At 45.9% G+C, this 19,432-nt stretch overlaps 1 protein-coding gene across 1 annotated transcript; it reads right to left on the bottom strand.

Moving 5' to 3' along the window:
* Window positions 1–1,366: 1,366 nt before the first annotated feature.
* Window positions 1,367–10,244, bottom strand: NR1D1 (nuclear receptor subfamily 1 group D member 1). The gene is made up of 8 exons (XM_066588032.1): window positions 9,711–10,244; window positions 6,017–6,304; window positions 5,807–5,895; window positions 4,677–4,821; window positions 3,861–4,282; window positions 3,533–3,718; window positions 3,209–3,419; window positions 1,367–2,318 (listed from the first exon to the last, which is right to left on the bottom strand). Exons 1-8 carry the CDS (start codon window positions 9,739–9,741, stop codon window positions 2,119–2,121), a joined length of 1,572 nt encoding a protein of 523 aa, XP_066444129.1. The 5' UTR covers window positions 9,742–10,244; the 3' UTR covers window positions 1,367–2,118.
* Window positions 10,245–19,432: the final 9,188 nt, after the last annotated feature.

Below are 19,432 nucleotides of genomic sequence, written 5' to 3'. Positions count from 1 at the left end.
GACAGTATCCCATGTCATTAGGTTCAAAGGAGCCCCACTAAGTATTAACATATGGAAATAAATACGACTTGTGATTCTTGCTCAGGTGCCCAATTACGTTCCGTAGGATAGTGAACTTCAGTATGTATTTTTGTGTCTCGCCTGGCTACAGCACTCATACTCTTGTGATTCTACTGAACCGAGCTTTACAACCACCGTGGTCTTCTGGGTTAAGATCTATGGAATTCATGGTGTCACATTGATGATGCAAACACTAAAATCTGCCACATTACAGCCATATTAAATAGGTTATATTTGGTTTAGAGATACAAAATGGTAACGGGATTTGGTTTTGTGCTCTTGGCTGTACCAGTAAATCCTACAGACAGCATCAACGACCCTGTAGAGGTTGGAATATCAAATGTCCTGGAGGAGAATAGTAAAGTATATAGAATTCATGGGGCTAGAGAGTCTTCAGGAGGTCCAAAACAAAATGCTAAAGGGGCTTTTCTTATAAAACTAATGGTCTATCTTTAGAGGGCTTTATTAGGAAAATGCTATGGATGATGTATCCTCAGGATCAGTCATCAATACTTGATCAGGTGGGGTCCGCCGCTCATGAATCTGGCCAATCAGCTGCTTGCAGTCAACGCTACAATACACAAGTGTCAGAGCAGAAGCATCTTACTCCCACCCCTGGGTAGCGGCCATCACTTCTAATTGCAGGCGCAGCTCTCGTAGATTTTAAATGAGACTCCAGCCTGCAGTTACAAATGCTGGTCACTACACAGGGGTGGGAGCAGCAGCTTCCGATCCAACCCCAGTGAGTAGTGACACTGATAATGACCATCAAATCAGCTGGGGTCCCAAGCGGTGGACGCCTGACGATCAACTATTGATGACTGATCCTGAGCATACATCATCAATAGTATTTTGCTGGAAGATAGGCCATCAATGTCGGATCAGTGGGGGTCCAACTCCCAGCACCAAAAGCCAATGTGGACCTCAAAAGTCCTTACTGGTTGTCTCTGTACCTTCTACTGAGAAACCCCATATTATATTAAAGCTCTATGCTGGAGTCAAGTTCTAGAATATTACATTCCCCATCAAAGGGCATTTATGGGCTTTGCAACTAGTATACGGGACCTTTCGCACAGGCCAGAATTTGGCTGCAACACGCTGCAGAAATCTGCACCTAAACCTGCATGTCCAAATGTGGATGTTGATGCGGGACTGCTATTTCCAATTCTGCATTATAGTTGGTGTGGAGGCATGCAGATTTCAGTGCAGAATGTTTGCAGCCTAATTCCACCCGTCTGAAAGGTCCCCGATATTGTTTAGAATTGCAGAAAGGTTAACCTTGTCCTTATTAAATGCCAACGTCAAGGACTGTTTAAATTCATTTTATTTACAGATTAACCTCATACTTCAGATATAAATAGTTACAAAATATAAATACAACGTATACGGTATGTACACAGACAATTTGCATATATGTACCATATACCTACACCGTGCACCGCTCTAGTACGGGTCACTGGAGAACAGGTGGCTATGTGCATGATGTCACCAGGCGGTCCATTACACACAGGCGTACTCGTAGCTGCATCCTCGGCCAGATCCATAGCTTTGGATTGGATTGACCTGTTGTCGGAGGCTACAGCTGCGACGATGACTCTTGAAGCACCTGCTTCAGTATATACCATAGAGCTGTACACCGCAGTCCCCTGTCTGATATATGTAGTATAATGGATAGAGGGTGCAACAACACACGAGTGAAGGGTGTCATAAAATATTTATATTTTTCACAACTTCTGATATACACACGAATATTTACACAATGGTTGACACTGTATGACAGTAACATATTTACACATGTATATATATATAAATATACACGTGGCACTGCAAGTCCTGCATCTTAGAAGTGCCTTATATCCCATTCTTAGCATGCCAGTGGTTGTCCAATCACGTCATAGATCACAACACAGGTTAACTTCATTGTCAGTGAGTACTTTCCAACTCCCATCTCTCCCTTAGTACACTGGCTGTCATCAGTTCTTCCTCAGGAAGTGACAGTCTATGGTGCAACCAGAAGAAGGCTTTTATGTTATAACGCCCATGCAGATGCCATTAACTTCAGTGTGTGTCGACACGGAACGACAGCAACTTCTCAGAGTGCATGCTGTTAAGGGTCCGCAAGTCCGGAAGCCGCAGTAATAGTTTTGTGAATCGGGAAATGTCGTTTGGACTATTTTTCAGGATGAGAGAGCGAAGAGCACGGATCAGAGTCTCCTGCAGCTGCTCAACCAGTGAAGCGTTCTCCATTCCAGATCGATCTGCGGAAAAATAAAGAAAAGTATTAAAAGAGATCCAAAGGTTTGGCCTTGGCGGGGCCACTGTTCCATATGTGGCCCTTTTCGATGCTATGCGTAAGCGGGTGCATCTGTTATATCAACTTCACATCTATTACTTCTGATTTATCTTGCACCTCTGCCCACTTGTTGATTGTTCCATTACTTCTTATTAAATGCTTTGAAGTGATTATACTGACAGGTGAGTGCGTTTTTTTTTTCTCCATACACTCACTGATTTCAATGGGAGTTTTGGGTCTTATTTAAATGGGCGAGTGCAATTCTTGAAAAACTGACTGATTTTTAGTAGGATTTTGGCTAGTGACTTGACGTTTAGGCTAGTGACTTGAATGGGCTTCCTGTCTGAGATTTGGACCATGATAGTCCAAGTAAAAAAAAAATATATATTTTTTTTTAAAGCAGCATGTCCTATCTGTTTAACAGCAGCAGACAGATCTGCATAAGTTTATTTTCGGAGCACTCATTTATAATGTTTGTCCAAAGTAGACAACCACATCAATAATGAATCCCTAGTTCCAGATGAATGACTAAATTCTATGTAATTAACCACAGTGGATTGTATTTATTTCGGCCTCCTGATCCCTGTCTGGGTGATACGCGGTATTTAAATTACTTAGAAATGGAGTAAGCGTTGGGAATTTTTTAGCATGAACTCTAATAATATTCAATGCGCATGCATTGGGCCGCTGCCATAGCAGGAAGGATTAAGTTCGTTCGTATGGTGCATAATCACCATTGTTTTCATGCCGCTGTAATTAACCACGGCAGCCCATTATACTGCATTTATAGAACTTGACAGGACCTGCTGTGGGGCACCTTTATTCTTGAACTTTCATCCAATCATAAGTACTGACCTGCAGAAACAAGGACAAGTGCAGTGAAGATCCCCAGTTCCTCCTGGCTCAGGTTAAGAGATGCCAACTTTTCACTGAAGTCAAACATTGAACCAAGAAGCTCGCCCATCCCCATTGCTTGAAGCTCTGGCAAAGAGTATGAAGCTCCGCTGAGAAAACGTAGCGAACGTTCCCGTACATCAAACAAGGAGGCAAATCGTACCATGAGGACCTGAAGAAGGAACAAAGGTGGTCATAATGAGACACGGAATGCCAACAAGCCGACCTGCTAGAGTCAAACAGTAGCCGTGAGAATACAGAAGGCAGTGAGCGGTTACAACTCACCTCAAATGTTCCGGCCTTTAACAAGGTGACTTGATCTTGCTGAGTTAAGTCTTGAAAGCCTGGAATATGACGTGCAAATTCCACCACCTCCCGCACAGCTGGGGTAAAACTAAGAGAGAAGTCCTCCCAGACCTCCTGGACGGAGCGAGGTGGACCTCCACGGGATAGAGCGCTCATAGGACACGCCTGAGGAGAGAAAGACACAATACTTAGCTTACCGAAACGTTTCATCCAGGTTCCATAACTTTATAGAGGAATCCTGGTAAAAGTAAGACTACTAAATGACTCCATATTGGAAGATTTAACGAGAACTACGCAGCTAACTTACCAGGTGAACGCTGCGGTTTCCTCGGGGCTCTCTATTCTCCTGCGACCAACAAGCAGATGGTTGGTTCTCATGAGGATTCTCCCAGGCTGTCACCCTTCCATTTATTTTATCATGGGCGTAGACAAATATCTGTTGATGAGCCTGAGTCACCTGACCGATCACATCATCCACATGTTCCGGACTGGGAGAGCGTGGAGGAGTCAGCTGTTGTGGGTATTGCGGATAAGGTTCAGAGACAGAAGGCGGTGAAGGACAGGAAGTTGGGCCCATGTGGGGTGGAGAAGATGGCCGAAGTTGTTGTGGCTGAAGTGGAACGGGGCTCCTTCTCCCGAAGTGGCCCCCAGCGATGTGACTCATTGCACTGTGCATCTCTGCCAACATGCGCTGTTTCTCTCTTTTCGGAATGCGACCAAACCTCACAGCTGCAGAGAAAGAAAACCAAGTGTTATACCGGTGTTGTACGGGCGTCTTTGCACAACATTTTGCGCACGCAATATGCAGTGAATAGAACCCATTGATTTCAATGGGTTTGTTCACATAAAAGTATTTTGTGCATGCAAAAAAATTAAAATAAAAATAAGCAGCATGCTCCATTTTGAATAAAATAGCCCATATTGAACTAATTAACTTAATTGTCCATTGCAATCAATGGGAGCATGCTTGCGGGGTTTTTTTGCGTGAGCAAAAAAAAAAAAAAATACAGTAAAACATGCACAGGCGTGCTGAGAAATGCGCCAGCCTTAATATGTAAGAAGCCTAAACACAATCAACATGAGAGATGGGGCTAACTCGTAATGCTGGCATGAAGGAACTCACCATCTCTAGACATGCCCACTGCGAGACACTTCCGAAAGCGACACTGCTGGCATCGGTTTCTGTTGATCCGCACAATGGAGCAGGTCTCATTCTTCAGACATTTCTTGTACTGAATATTCTGCTGAATGCTGCGCCGGAAAAAACCCTTCCAAAAGAAAGGACCCGTGGTTAATTATCGGATTCATCATTTACCATATATATAGAAATGCCAACAGATACTTTATACATCCCTAGTTTAATGCCACCAGTTTGGGTATAACCGGGCATGCTGTATCAGATAGGAGATGTCTTCAGAGCAAATGCCCAAATCATTTAACGAACTGCCAGAAGTCAATCAAAGCCCATCAGCTGCTACAACGTGACGTACTTCTTTCAGCACAGGAGAAACATATCCCATCTGCTGTTTAGCTGATGAGCTGGTTGGGATGACCGACAGCCTAGCCAACCAGTCAGTAACTGCCTTAGGGTATTTAGTCCAGCTTTGCTATAAAGGGAATGCCGGTAATACTTTTGGATACACTGATATATACTAGTGGCTCCTGGTGTACTGATCCTGTGTTGTCCGCTGCGACTTGGCCCTGGGCTTTGTTGTGCAGCTTGCACATTCTGTTTGTGTACTGTCAGTCTCTGGTTTGCTTCAGGGAGTTGCTCTTCATACTTTTCCTATCCCCTTGTATTCTGTTTATAGTGTCTGTGTATTAGTGTAATCCCGCCCCAGCTCTTTCCATGCCTCTTTAGAAGATCTAGTCAGGTGTGTGTGTGTGTGTGTGTGTGTGTGTGTGTGTGTGTGTGTGTGTGTGTGTGTGTGTGTGTGTGTGTGTGTGTGTGTGTGTGTGTGTGTGTGTGTGTGTGTGTGGGGGGGGGGGGGGGGGGGGGGGGGGTCGCCCTTTTCGGAGCGAGTGTCCTGCTTTGTTATCAGGGCACGTCCAGAGAAAGAACCCGGGACTTGTTTCTGTTCACTCCACTTCCCTTTATTTAGTCACAGTTCTCTGTTCCATTTGCTTTGCACATCCCTCAGCTTGTTCCCTGCTCTCTGTCTCAGTATCTCTGTTCCCGACAATTCTGTATGGAATTGACAACACCATATGCATCCCTCATTAGTGTTACTCCTCTTTATATCTGGTACTCACCTTGCAGCCCTCGCAGGCATGTACTCCATAATGGAAGCCAGAGGCGACATCCCCACAGACTTTACATAGCAAAACCATTCCATTCAACTCTGTAAAACAAAAAGAAAATAGGTTTAGGTTAGAGCCAAAAACTTCCACCGATTGTGCCAGTGCACGCTGCAATCATTTCACCCATAGACAATGCCACTGGGTACATATTGATTCCCTTACTTGTTATGTTGCTGGAAGTTTTGCTAGGTGAAACCCTGCTGCCATCATCAAGTGCCACGTGGAGTCCTCCAGGAGATGAAGCCAGGCTATAAGATGAGCGAGGAGAGGTTTCCCCCCCTGAGCCGGAGGAGCTGGCACTGTAAGAGTGGGATGGTGATGGTGGCAGGTAAGATGGGTAGTGAGAGGCGCCACTCTGTGGGCTTCCAGATGAGCATTCACTGTACAGTGATACCGGACTAGTCCGACTTGGAGAGGAGCCGCTGGAGCCGACATAACTTATAACTCCACCTGGAGACAGAAAGATAATGGAATTAAGGAACAAATTCATAAAGGCCATATAGACACAGCATGCGTACTCCACAGATAAACTATTGGCAACATCTGATATGTCCAAGTGGTCATATACCAAAACTGATCAAGAAAACTTTATGTCCTCATATGGCAGAAACCAAAACACCCAGAACTGCAGTAGTGAGTAGCCGTCACATCCACCCCGAGCCCTGGTACCGGCATAACATCGCAATTGCATCAAAGATTCTAACACCTTTTATTTCACTACAAGATTAGCAGCACCATGGCCAACGAGGAGTTAAAGCCTGGCACAAGGTGGAGCGTCTGAGACTCTGCACTGCAGGCACCGCTCAGCATTTTGGGTAATGCATGCAGAGAGGAAAACATATCGGAGAAACTCCCTCCTACACCCACTCCTCCAGAACTTGGGAGACAGCTGACATTTATAAACAGACACATGGGCGGATAATGGTGACCTCAGCCGCCGCTTTCCCGTCTGTCGCTCTGCTCAAATTTGTTTTCCTAAATTCAAGTGAGTGCAAAAAACATCCTCAAAGAAGTGACGAGTGACGAAGCCGACGTCGGGGAGAACACAATGAAACGCACCGGATTATGCTGTCAATTTAGGAGAATATCCACTTTGGGTTTCATGCGCCTCTACTGCTGTCATGAAAATATAACCCCCGGCAGCCATCAGGGCTTCCTAGCAGTTGCAGTACAGGCAGCCGGAGAGCTACAGAATGCAGTTCTCTGGTCTCAAACATAAGGCTGCTTTCCGACGAGTGCATTTTAGCCTGTATTTGGTCCAAGTTTTGCGCACCATAATACGGAGCTAATGTGAATCTACTTATTTAGTCAGTATTTTTTCTGGCTTTTTTTTTTTTTTTTTTTTTTAATTTTTGTCCTCCTATCTATATTATTTTTTATGGGTAAATACGGATCAGTATTTGTCCAGTAGAAAATAAAACCAATGGCGGTTAATCCAGGGACAACTACTGATCACATACGGCTGTAACGTCATCTATAACACTCCCGTATTACTGATGTGTTACAATGCAGCCTAAACGTTGAAGGGAAAGCTGAAGTTACTGACTCCTCATTGAATATATGTAAGTTGCACAGGGTATGGGCGACACGCCAGATCTGTACACCCATACGCACATCCAGCTGTGTCACCTGCATTACTATCAAAGCACGGATGACTCCTATGGATTGCACATTAGCATCTCCATTCCAGTCCCAGAGAGCGCTGAAGTCCTCAGTACTGGAGGGATATCTTGGAATTTCTAACCCAGAGTCATATCCAATATGGAATCCGCGGATTACACTAAAGAACAAGTTAACTTGTGTGTTAATAGATTTCTTCCACGGAATGACACTACAGTATTGATGGTGTCACTGATTTGTAGATATGCTCAATGACAAGACCACCCTTGACATCCTGCCCCATCTGTGCCTGTTCTATACACGCTAAACGCGTGCCTAGAAATCAACGTGATCTACATGAAACCTCCAGGAACCAGATGAGACCTGATATGGATGCTGGAGTTTATCAGCTTGTCTCATATGTCCCCCATGTTGAGGATTGCTGACATAACTCGTGTCTGACCTCTCCGAGACACAGTATTATTTTTTGCCTGACTTCTCCGAAAAACGCACATAAAGGTGTCCTCGTTTCTTCTCGGCGTTAATTCTTGATTTTTATCCCCTCCTCTGTCACCTGTCCCATCCTGACTTTGTTCCCCCTTAATCCTTCACCCCTCCCTCTCCCAGCACTTTATATAAAGAGCATCCAGTCATATGTAATGAACACTCAGTCACTGACCTGAGGTTACTCATCCGCTCCAGCCTCACGCACACACTCCACGTGTTTCCAGTGCACATGGATGCCATAGCCACGCCCACAAACGTGCCAACGACCAATCGGAGCCTCCTACACTCAACATTCTCCTCCTCAGCCCTAAACAGAATGCCACCCCACCTCTACTTAACCTATTCACCGCCTGGGCTCATTCCACGGATCTGATGTCAACATCGCATTAGTCATTAACCGGACACGTGAGCAATTATTTTGCGCAACTAATTGGCTCTTGCGATTAGTGAAAGCAGATAAAGTAATCTAAATAAATCTATGAACAATCATCAGGAAAACAACGTGGTCAGTTACTAGAATGCGGAGTCTCGTGTCCGTAATAAACCCAAAGCACCACCGACTCCGGCGCTAGTGGAATAGCGTCTTGTCCTGGCTCGCCGTACCACACGTGCAAAAGTGCAAGACTCACAATAAACTTGATCTTCAACTTTTTCGGCCCCACCTTTCTCCCGATGACCTATTGCCCACAGCGGCTGTTACCACACACACACTATATATATATATATATATATATATATATATATATACATACATACATACATACATACACACACACATTAGTGAAACCTCTCCAAAAGGCTAAAGTCCCCACCAGTTACCCAGACCAGACTTCCCATGACCGATTCTTAGTTCCACCATATATTATACATACTAACCATTTTTGCTAATACCAACCCCCTAAAAAGACCCCTTTTCAGTGCAATTTTGGGCGGTCACCTCAAATACGTTATACTGTATATGGATTATCGCATACTCCTCAAGTATATCAGGAGGGTTAACTAAACCAAGAGGTGCCCAGGATCCAGTCCCAGTAGAGGGAGTGCCATGGGAACCAGTTACCTCATCTGCGGGGTGGAAAGGCGTGCCCATAGCCGTCCAATTAGAGGGCAGACGGGAGAAGCAGGAATGAAAACACTGTACACATGGCTAGGGCGGGAAAACACGTGAAGCCACTGGGAGGCTCCGACTCACACACAGCACGGGTGACCTACTTTACCCATTCCATGTGACTGCAAGCTCTGCAGGCCAGGATCTCCTCCCATTCATGCTTTCAACTTTCCCAAAGACATATGTACATGTATATACCATCAAAACAGCTGAATATTCAATACCAACACTAGACGGGTATCATTCTACAGATCAGACACATAATATCCCAGCCAAATGGAGCAAATGCCATCTAAACACAATGTAACCACACAGAACAACATGTATCAATATTCATCCATCCCTGCTATATAATAAACACTCTGCTATATAATAAACACTCTGCTATATAATAAACAACTCTGCTATATAATAAACAACACTACATGACAAGCGAAAATATGCAGAAACATTATTAATATTTAATAACTAAGAACTAGGGACTGAAGACTAGTAGAGACTGAAGACTATGAACTCCCCCCCCCCCCCCCCCAATATCTATTATCATGGATGGAAGAATAAGATCTCCTAAAATAGTGAAAAACAAAATCAGAGCTGGCAGTAAAATGCCACCCAGTGGGCAGCAGGCGGGTGGGCACATACCTGTGTTGTTGCTGCATTCCACAGTGGTCATGGTTGAGGTTCCCAGCACGTCTACTATTACACTGCAGTCCTCTTGTGCCCTTTATATACCCCCTGGCTGCAGAGATCCGCTGTAGTAAAGCCTTTTACATGGAGCAATGGGTGCCAATGATGCCAGCAGCTGCTGCATTGGTGATAGATGTGCCGATTGTGTCCTCTTACACCACTGATGTCCTTCTACAAATCCCTCTGAATGGCAACCTGCAGTGCTGCAGACCTGCAAGTGCAAATGTGCTATGCTGGGGGGCAGACTGCCACCGATGAGGCTACCAATGCACAATGCCAAGGAGCCTCTAAGGAGCTGGCACGTCCAATGAGGTGTGGAATAAAAGCGATGCTCCAGATGCTGCTGCAAAGCCTCCTCTCAATGCAAGTGATATAGCTGCAGATGTGAAGTCTATGTCCGTAGAGGCGGCGGGGAGCTACCCAGTACACGTCCTCTCCCTACGCCCTGCTGCTCTGCACTGTCTACCCAACAGCTCCCGCTCTGCTTTACCATAGCCCGGGTCTGCTCACTGCAGTAATGCGCCTGCGCACTAGCGCCTGTCCTCCCCGGGCCCGGCACGTTGCACTGAAGCAAGGACCACGTGACCCCTGGGAGAGCCTCGTGCCCCAGTGACACACTTTCTTCAGCAGGCTGCTGGTGCGCAGGCGCGGCCGGCTCTGCGGTGTGGGGAGGAGGAGCAGCAGGAGGGGGGAGGAGGAGTTGGAGGCTATTTTGGACTCCTGTTTGTTAACTGGAAAACTTTCTTGATTTATGCTGAACTGAAGCGGAGAGTGTGATGGTGTGCGGCCATAGAGGGAGCATGGAGAGCAGGAGGACTGCCAGAAAGCCCTGACTATGAGGATGCACCATGCACCCTCTGCATAGGATGTAGTGTTAAAGGGGGGGTTACTCTCTGCTGGGAGGGGACCCCTAGTGAAACACCCCACTTTACACAAAAGATGAGCCTGATGATGGCGTTTCATCCTGAAATGCCTCTACATGGCGGGGGATAGTATTGCGCTGCGTCACCAGGTGCAGCTTGTTGAGTCCACACTAAATATGCAGGGTGTGAACTAAGCTCTATTCACGTCTGCGTTCAGAGCATTCGGCGGAGATCTGGCATGACGTTCCCGATAAAAAAGTCATGCTTGTAGGATTCTACGGTCCGGTATAAATGCAGGAACCGAATAGACCCCAGTATAATAAACTAGTCTGTTCGGTGCCATTAGGGTCCGTTATGAGACGGATGCGTTCATCCAGGGGATTCTGTTTTCTTTCCCCATAACGGAGCAGGAAAAAGGAGATGTGACTAGAGCCGCATCACACCGCACCCTGCAAGCTGTGCACTCTGCAGAGGAAATAGTTAAAACAACATCTTAACGAGGATTAACAGTTCTACAAGTGATGTCACATGGTAGCGGGGTTTGGCTGCGCTAAAAAAAATGCACCAAAAAACCACGTGTAAACGCACAATCATTTGGGGATTTAAATCACTGAGAATGATGAGCAAGGATGGGTAGCACAGCCTCCTATGGTAGGGGAGTGGGGCAATACCCAGGGTCAGGGGCGTAACTAAAGGCTCAGGGGCCCTGATGCAAAACGTGAGCTGGGCCCCCCCTCTATCTGTAACTGTACCCGTACCCATACCTAAACCATGCTGCACAGAGACATAACTCGAAGCTCTCGGGCCCCAATGCAGAACCTGTAACAGGGCCCCAACTATAATGCTTTATTCATAGTACTGGGCTCCCTATATGGAGAAGAGAGGCCTTATGGGCCCCTAAGGCTCCTGGGCCCGAGTGCAACCGCATCCCCTGCATCCCCTGCACCCTCTATAGTTACGCCCTGCCCAGGGTCCCACATGCTCCACACAAGCTAAGCCTACATGCACACGGGCGAGATTCTCGGGCACAACTCGCATCGGACAGCACCAGCCCATCCATGTGCTGTCCGCTATGTTGAACTACGCTCATTGACATGTATTGTTCTTGGCCGAAAATCGGGCAATAAGACATGTTGCATTTGTTTACTCCAGCTATCAGCCTGATTAAAACAAGCCTCTGTGCGTACTCCCATTCAAATGAATGACTGCTATTTCCATCCGATTTTCGGGTCAATTTTTTGCCATGCAAATCAGACAGAAATATCATTTGTGCGCATGTAGCCAAGGCAGAAGAATGGACAGCGGACACTTAGCAGCATTTGGAATTTAACTCTGAGTTGTGGAGCGCAAAGCTAAAAGTTAACAGTGTCTGGCAAACTGGCTTTTCTTCATGTGAAAGTCTACCTGCTATAGACATGGAAGTGTTAAAGGGGATTGCAGGCATTTACTATTGATGACCTTTCCTCAGGATAGGTCATCAATAGTTGGTCGGCAAAGCTCCACCGCTTAGGATCAGGGCTGATCATCTGATCCTCCGGCCGCCATCAGTGCAGCGGGGCCAGGCATCTGCATCGGAGGTCAAGTGTAATAAAAAGGCTTTGCTGCCATTGAAAACAATGGGAGTGATGCTTTCTATTACTCTTCCGGTTCTGACCGTCACGAGGACGTCCAGCTCGACTGCACTGACAGCAGCCCGAGAATCAGCTGAATGGCCAAGATCCTGAGCGTCAGATCCCTACTGATCAACTATTGTTAACCTATCCTAAGTGAAGGTCATCAAAAGTCAATGCCCAGTATGCCCTTTAATAGTATATGTAGTAGAGTTAGTTGACTCTTTAAAATAAACCTGTCACTCTAAACATGATGTCTGAGCTGTGGGCACCATGGTATAGAGCAGGAGGAGCTGAGTGGATTGACATATAGTTTTGTGAGAAAAGATTCAGTTCAACTTGCAATTTTTTAATTTTTAATCATTGCTCTTTTTATGCTTAGGAGTCCAGTGGGCGGTCCTATCATTGACTGACAGCCTTACATATATAACTGTACATACAGCTATACACGGGTTCATTTAAAAAATTGGAGCCACTGAGATGTTTATTAATGATCTTAGATGTTTCTATTATTTTGATAAACCCCTGTAGCAGTCAGTCACCGGTCGGTCCGCCCACTGGACTCCTAAGCTCAGAAAAAGCCAGGTTTAAAATACAAGTTATGCTGAATCTTTTCCCATAGAGCTATATATCAATCTGCTCAGCTCCTCCTGCTCTATAACATGGTGCCCGCAGATCAGATGTGATGTTCAATGTGATTCAATGTGACAGGTTCCCTTTAAGCTGGAATATTGTATAGCGGGCTGCTTTCACCTCTGACTTCCCCTTTAACATGCTCATTTGGCTCAGCTTCAAAGGAGGGAGCAAAATAAACAGCCACTAGATACATCTGGCACCCCTCAGCACCACTAGATACATCCGGCACCAAATATCTCGCTGGTGAAAATATGACCTGTAGGATCTTTGTTTCCTCTAAAAGCAGACAAAATCATGGGGGTCTGCAGACTAGAATGTCATGTTTATGGGCAGTTTGTTCCTGTCCAGGATGGGTTTATACAAGCTGGTTGCCAGTATGATCTGACTTGGTGCAGCCACACAAGCCGGAGCCATGGGTGGCCAGAACTTCTCCCCCTTGTGGTGGCCAATGGCTGCTTGATTTTACAGCCACCGGCCACCACAAGTAATAGTGAGGACTGGCAAAAGCTTGTGGCTTCACCGTGAGAATATAGGCTTGTACTAGTTATCGTTATATGTAAATGGTTATAGTGACCAGATATAGTAGGCGGGTTTAATACCGAGGAAACTACTCTGTGGCGCCCTTCAGACATAATCCTTTTTTCTGCCGGTTTTTCGTTTTTGATACCAAAATAATCACATTCCATCTTTTCATTGATGATTGTTTTTAACAGGCACTTTTTGGTTACATATTAGAGAAGTCCATGGGTAAGTGTCGGTGTGCGTCAGAATTTGGTGCGGATTTTGGTGCAGATCTTGGTGTCGATTTAACATCCTCATTTGCAGAGAGGGAATACGTTACTGTGAAACAGCTGAGGGTTTGCGGCCGCTTATCCACTGGGGAGGGTCCGCAGCAAATCCACCCCGTATGAACATAGCTTAAGGCTGCCTTCACTCGAAGTGTAATCTCTGCAGGTATTCTGCTACGGAAAACCCCGCAGTAAACATGCAAAATACTGTGGATTATAAGGCTTGCTATGGATTTACATTCTGCACCGCAGTTCAGTTTCTGCGCTGATTAAGGATACATGCACAGGGGCGATAGAAAGGTTGCGACCAAGATTCTTGGCACAACTCACATAGGACAGCACTCAGGCACCCCGTCCATATGCTGTCCGATGAGCTGAACACAGCTTATTGACATGTGCTATTCCCGTCCAAAAATCGGCCAAGAATAGGACTTGCTGCGATTGGCTTTACTCCTACTATCCGTCCAAGTAAAAAACAGCCCGGGTGCATTCACCCATTCCAATACATTAATGCTATTTCCGTCCGAGTACCCTTAATGCGGATTTTTTTCACAGCTTGTGGACGAGATTTTGAAAATGTCATACGCTTTGCTGCTGCTGTAAATGCGGCAGATATTCCACGTTGACAGAAAATCCACAGCAAATCTGCTTCGTATGAACATGGCGTTTATAGGGCAAGAGGCTGGCACTATGACGGGGGCTTAGTGACTGGCAAGTGTGTATGATTCCCCCTTCTGCCTATCTACCTGATTCAACACCTAGGATGTAAAGAAACGTATAGCTGTGGCCGCAGAGACCTTGGCATGGCTGCAGTATTACTTCCTAATATGCGTTATATGGTGGTGCTATCTGGGCATCCTTCTGCATCGCCAGCAAACCCAGCAATATTCAGCGGAGGAGCGCAGTTACCTCAATCTTGGTAATGCGGCACCTTGTGATGATTTGGGTAAGGCGCGGAGTATTATAGTCTCTTGTGAAGAAGAAAGCCTCGGCACATTTTTCTTCTCCCAATCTTGCACACTGACACAGTATTACCAAAGGGGCTGAGTGCAGCTGTCCTAATTTGTATGTGAGGCAGACAGCCCGTGTCTGAGAACATCCTCTGCACGTTTCTGTCTGCGCCAGCCCTCGCCGCCGCTGTGGTGCGTGTCCTCCTGTCCTGATTACATCATTTACTGCTGCGCAGCAGTGGATTTATTTCTACATATGAAATCTATCTATCTCATATCTCTCTATCCATCCATCCATTCATCCAACCGGATTGTCCGAGACTAGTTGTGCCATCAGTATAACAGTTGTGCACGTGCAGCGCAGCCGGCAGCCCGCAGATGGTTTATCTGCCGCAGTGTGCTACTGATACAGAATGGGTTAAGCCCTCCATATAGGAGAGCTTTGCTCTATCTTCTGCTATTTGACTGTAGCATGGCTCAGCCAGGATTAGCAGAGACAGTCACGCATGTGCTGTGACCGGCAGGCGGCGGGTGTCCTCAGCCATGTAACTGATTCACTGACAGTTCAGCACGTGTTCCCTGCAGTGTTAACGCTTTAGGCGCAGCCCTCACATGTACAAACACAAAGCTTCATGTGCCCAGAGAAATTCGAAGGATGGATGTAGACTTGTCTGTAGAAGCACAACCTATAGGCGGGCACATAGGGGAGTAATATTGTCCTCTTGGGCAGGAATGCCACCGCAACATATAAATTACACATATAAAATGGGTGTTATGTAAAGTCTACAGTCATAAAGGGAAAAAAAAACTTATGCAAAATCTAAACACTCCTGTCACGCATCAGCTCCTCTTCTCCCATGTGCGAGTTGGCACATAATCTGTGCCATGGAATTAGACCATGGCTTCATTGCTAATCTCTGGGTAACCGGAGCAGGCAGGGTGCCAGGATGGGCGGTAGCTTACATACCAACCGATGCCTGTACCACTGCACCCAAACATGTGGCATAAGGCAATGAAGACATTACTCCAATTACTCCCTTAGCATGCTTTTGGGGTATGGGAGGAAACCCACGCAAAGATGGGGAGAACATGGAAACTCAATGCAGATGTTGTCCTTGGTCTGATTTGAAACTAGTACACCAGCTCTGCAAGGCAAAAGTGCCAACCACTGAGCCACCGTGCCAGAAAGTTTTCTAGGTCAGTATTTCTCAACACTTCTATGCCAAGTACCCATATCCCCCAACTTTCAAACAATAGAAGGAGGGAGAACTACTGCAGTGGACGTAGCATGCCATGGCAATTTTTTTTCTGCTAACCTTGCCCAATTCCGCCGAGTGCCTACACACAGTAACCGTGCCCCCCTTTGTGTAACACACAGTAATGACAGCTCAGTGCTCCACCATTAAATACTTATCCTTAGGAGGCAGATACGGTTGAAATTGGGACATATGGCATTCCTCCTGGGACAGCACTCGAAATCTGAGACTGTCCCACTGGATCGAGGACAGCTGGGAGGCATGAAGTATCCCCTACTAAAATAAACTATGGCAAACAAGTTCTTGAACTCATAAACAAGGACTATAATACTTCAATTAAGCAGGACCCCATCACCCGCTTGCTAGGGTTGTATCTGGGATGAGGGGTATAAGAGATCATAAAAATTGCAATAGTCTGAATTTTATATTGGGCTCATAAACTAATTACTTCCACTGGAAAGAATATTCCTCCATATTGGATGTTATAACACAGGTTATTATGCTCTTTTGACTTAAAAACTTTGTGTATCAAAAGAGCAACACCGTGAAAAAGTGTTATGAGGAGCTGTGGGCCCCTTGGTTAAATATCCTTGGGCTTGTGCCACTTGCTTTAACATTTTCCGGAATTGTAGGTAGTCATGTGACGTAGGTTGTAGAAACCAAGTAATCTTATAGATATGATAGCTTTTAATGGCTAACAAAAATAAATGATGTTATTGCAAGCTTTCAAACCTCTCAGGATTCTTTCGTTTTAGTAATATTTAATGGCTTTCTAATATGGACAAGTAGGAACCCTACACCTGAGTGTTAAAGGGGTTTTCCGGGTATTTACTATTGATTATGTATCCTCGTAATAGGTCATCAGTGATCGGCAGGAGTCTGCTGCTCGACATCCATGTCAATCTTCTGATCCTCTAGCCCGCTCTTAGTGTAGCTAAGCTGGACGTCCGCACTGGGATCGGAGCTGGAGGAGTAATAGAAGGCTTTGCTCCCACTGAGACAAATGGTAGGGAAGCATTCTATTACACATCCGATTCCGACCCCAATGCAGACGTCTGGCTTGGCTGTACTAGGATTGGGCCAGCAGGTCAGATGATAAGGATCAGACATCTGTTAATCAGTGGGTGGAGACAGCCTGCAGCTTATGAATATCCAGGACTAATTTAAGTAGTCCTCTAACATTTGCTGCTATTGATAAAAGGTAAGTTTCTCATAAACTACTGCACAGATCCACACAGCAGACATATCTTTGTAATCAGTATGACTGTCACTACCTTCTGGTGCCCTCAGAAGGGCAAAAAGATGGTGACAGAGTCTCCTTAAATGAACGTCATGAGGGCAGTGTATCATCTAGAAACATGGCGTGTACCCCCTGGTACCACAAGTTATGCTCTAGATAAATGGAAGGTGCCAGCACTGTAGATTGAAACTGCTGCCCTGATTTACAAAATAGGTACCAGCATTTCTCAACTATCGTGGGAATGTACTGTATAGCATTATTGTCCTCCTATGTGCCAGAGGGCACCAAGATGTAGGTGTGACTGCAACTGCTGAAACTGTGCTGGATAATGAAAATGCCATTTCTCAATTATGCCCCATTTTAGCAGCTGTTGCCAGGCTCCGCTTGGCCCACAGCGGAACACGTGTATACGCTGGTGGGCCCTGAGCCATCATGGGTCACCAGCCCCCCATCCCCACACACGAGCTGTACCGCAGGTTCTGCACATATTGGATGAATGGGGTCTACTAATTCTGACCCGAATTCAGTCCCAGGACAGATCAGACGCCGCCGTTCTGCAACGCCCCACCATGACCAGAAGCGTACACTAGGCTTATTTGTCATCTCTAATCTGCCCTAAAGGGGTTGTCCCGCGGCAGCAAGTGGGTCTATACACTTCTGTATGGCCATATTAATGCACTTTGTAATGTACATTGTGCATTAATTATGAGCCATACATAAGTTATAAAAAGTTTTTCACTTACCTGCTCCGTTGCTAGCGTCCTCGTTCCCATGGAGCCGACTAATTTTCGCCGTCTGATGGCCAAATTAGCCGCGCTTGCGCAGTCCGGGTCTTCTGCTTTCTTCAATGGGGCTCCGTGTAGCTCCGTGTAGCTCCGCCCCGTCACGTGCCGATTCCAGCCAATCAGGAGGCTGGAATCGGCAATGGACCGCACAGAAGCCCTGCGGTCCACCGAGGGGAGAAGATGCCGGCGGCCATCTTCAGCCGGTAAGTAAGAAGTCACCGGAGCGCGGGGATTCAGGTAAGCGCTGTCCGGTTTTTTCTTTAGGTCCCTGCATCGGGGTTGTCTCGCGCCGAACGGGGGGGGGGGGGGGGGGTGAAAAAAAAAAAACGTTTCGGCGCGGGACAACCCCTTTAATTATGACAGCAAAGAAGATAAAAACGACTAACGAATGACGGCGCACGTAGCTTTATTGGTGGCCAATTTTTCCCCGACTTTGTATATTATGTGATATTTGACGAAAGAGTGCTTTCTCTTCCAGTATATTCAGCTGTATCTCTGACGCAACCTCAAGTTGGAGGTTCCAACATAGATAAAAAAACGGCCTTAAGGTCCATTTACACACACAGATGATCGTTTAAAATTTGTCAGAAACTGACAGTTTTGAGCGATCATTTTGCATCAGCTACTAATCAGCCCAATAGTAGCTAACTAGCTTCATTTGCACGTATTTAAAGAACAGCGGTTAGTCTGTTCTCTAAATACATCGCTATTGTTCTCTAGCAGGACAGCAGCTGAAAGAATGTTATCAGCGCTGCCCACAGAGAACTCAGCGTGCGAGCCGTCTTATGGATTTTAAGCTGAGCTGAAATCAGTAAGTGCATGATGGGCACACATTTATCAAATGATTATTGCTCAAAAGATGGCTTTTGAACGAATTTTGAGCGATCATTGTTGTGTGTAAAAGAGCCTTTAGCCACTCTTCTGTGGGATAAGCAGTGCCAGAGTTTTTTTGGTGCCACATTCTCCCTCTGGTAATAGCCATGCCAATCCATGTGTGTTTGTTTACTGAGGAGTCCATCTCATTCGGACACAATGCATGACCAGCTTAGATTACTATATGTCATTAGCTATGCTTGTCTTGTCATTGGTTGTAGCAATGCAATAATACTATAATTATACCATTACTAGAAGTGCAGCTGGCTCTGTCATAGGAAGTGTGTGAATGTACAGTAAAACAGCTATTGAATTCCCTCTTACTCAGCACTCTACAACCAGTATGATCTTCACTGTAGCTCGCACATTAGCTTCTCCAGATTGCATGGCAATCCTGTCTAGTTTTGCAGCCATATACATTGAAAAATCACCGCATTAGCAACACCTTCTCCATAACTGGTTGGTCCACCTTTTTGGGTGATCACCACTTTCAGATGTCGGGGAACAGATTCCATGAGGTGACGAACATCCTCCATACTCCTCTCACCCCATGCCCGCTGCAGAGGTGGGAGCAGATCTCACAGCCCTTTCCAGCAGATCCCAAACCTGATCAATAGGGTTACAGTTCGATGAGTTTGGGGGCCAAAGCAGTGTGGCAAATTCGTTGTCGTGTTCC

Source organism: Eleutherodactylus coqui, chromosome 13 (genome assembly GCF_035609145.1).
Source record: "Eleutherodactylus coqui strain aEleCoq1 chromosome 13, aEleCoq1.hap1, whole genome shotgun sequence".
NCBI classification, from domain to species: Eukaryota; Metazoa; Chordata; class Amphibia; order Anura; family Eleutherodactylidae; genus Eleutherodactylus; species Eleutherodactylus coqui.
This window is presented reverse-complemented; position numbering and strand designations above follow the sequence as displayed.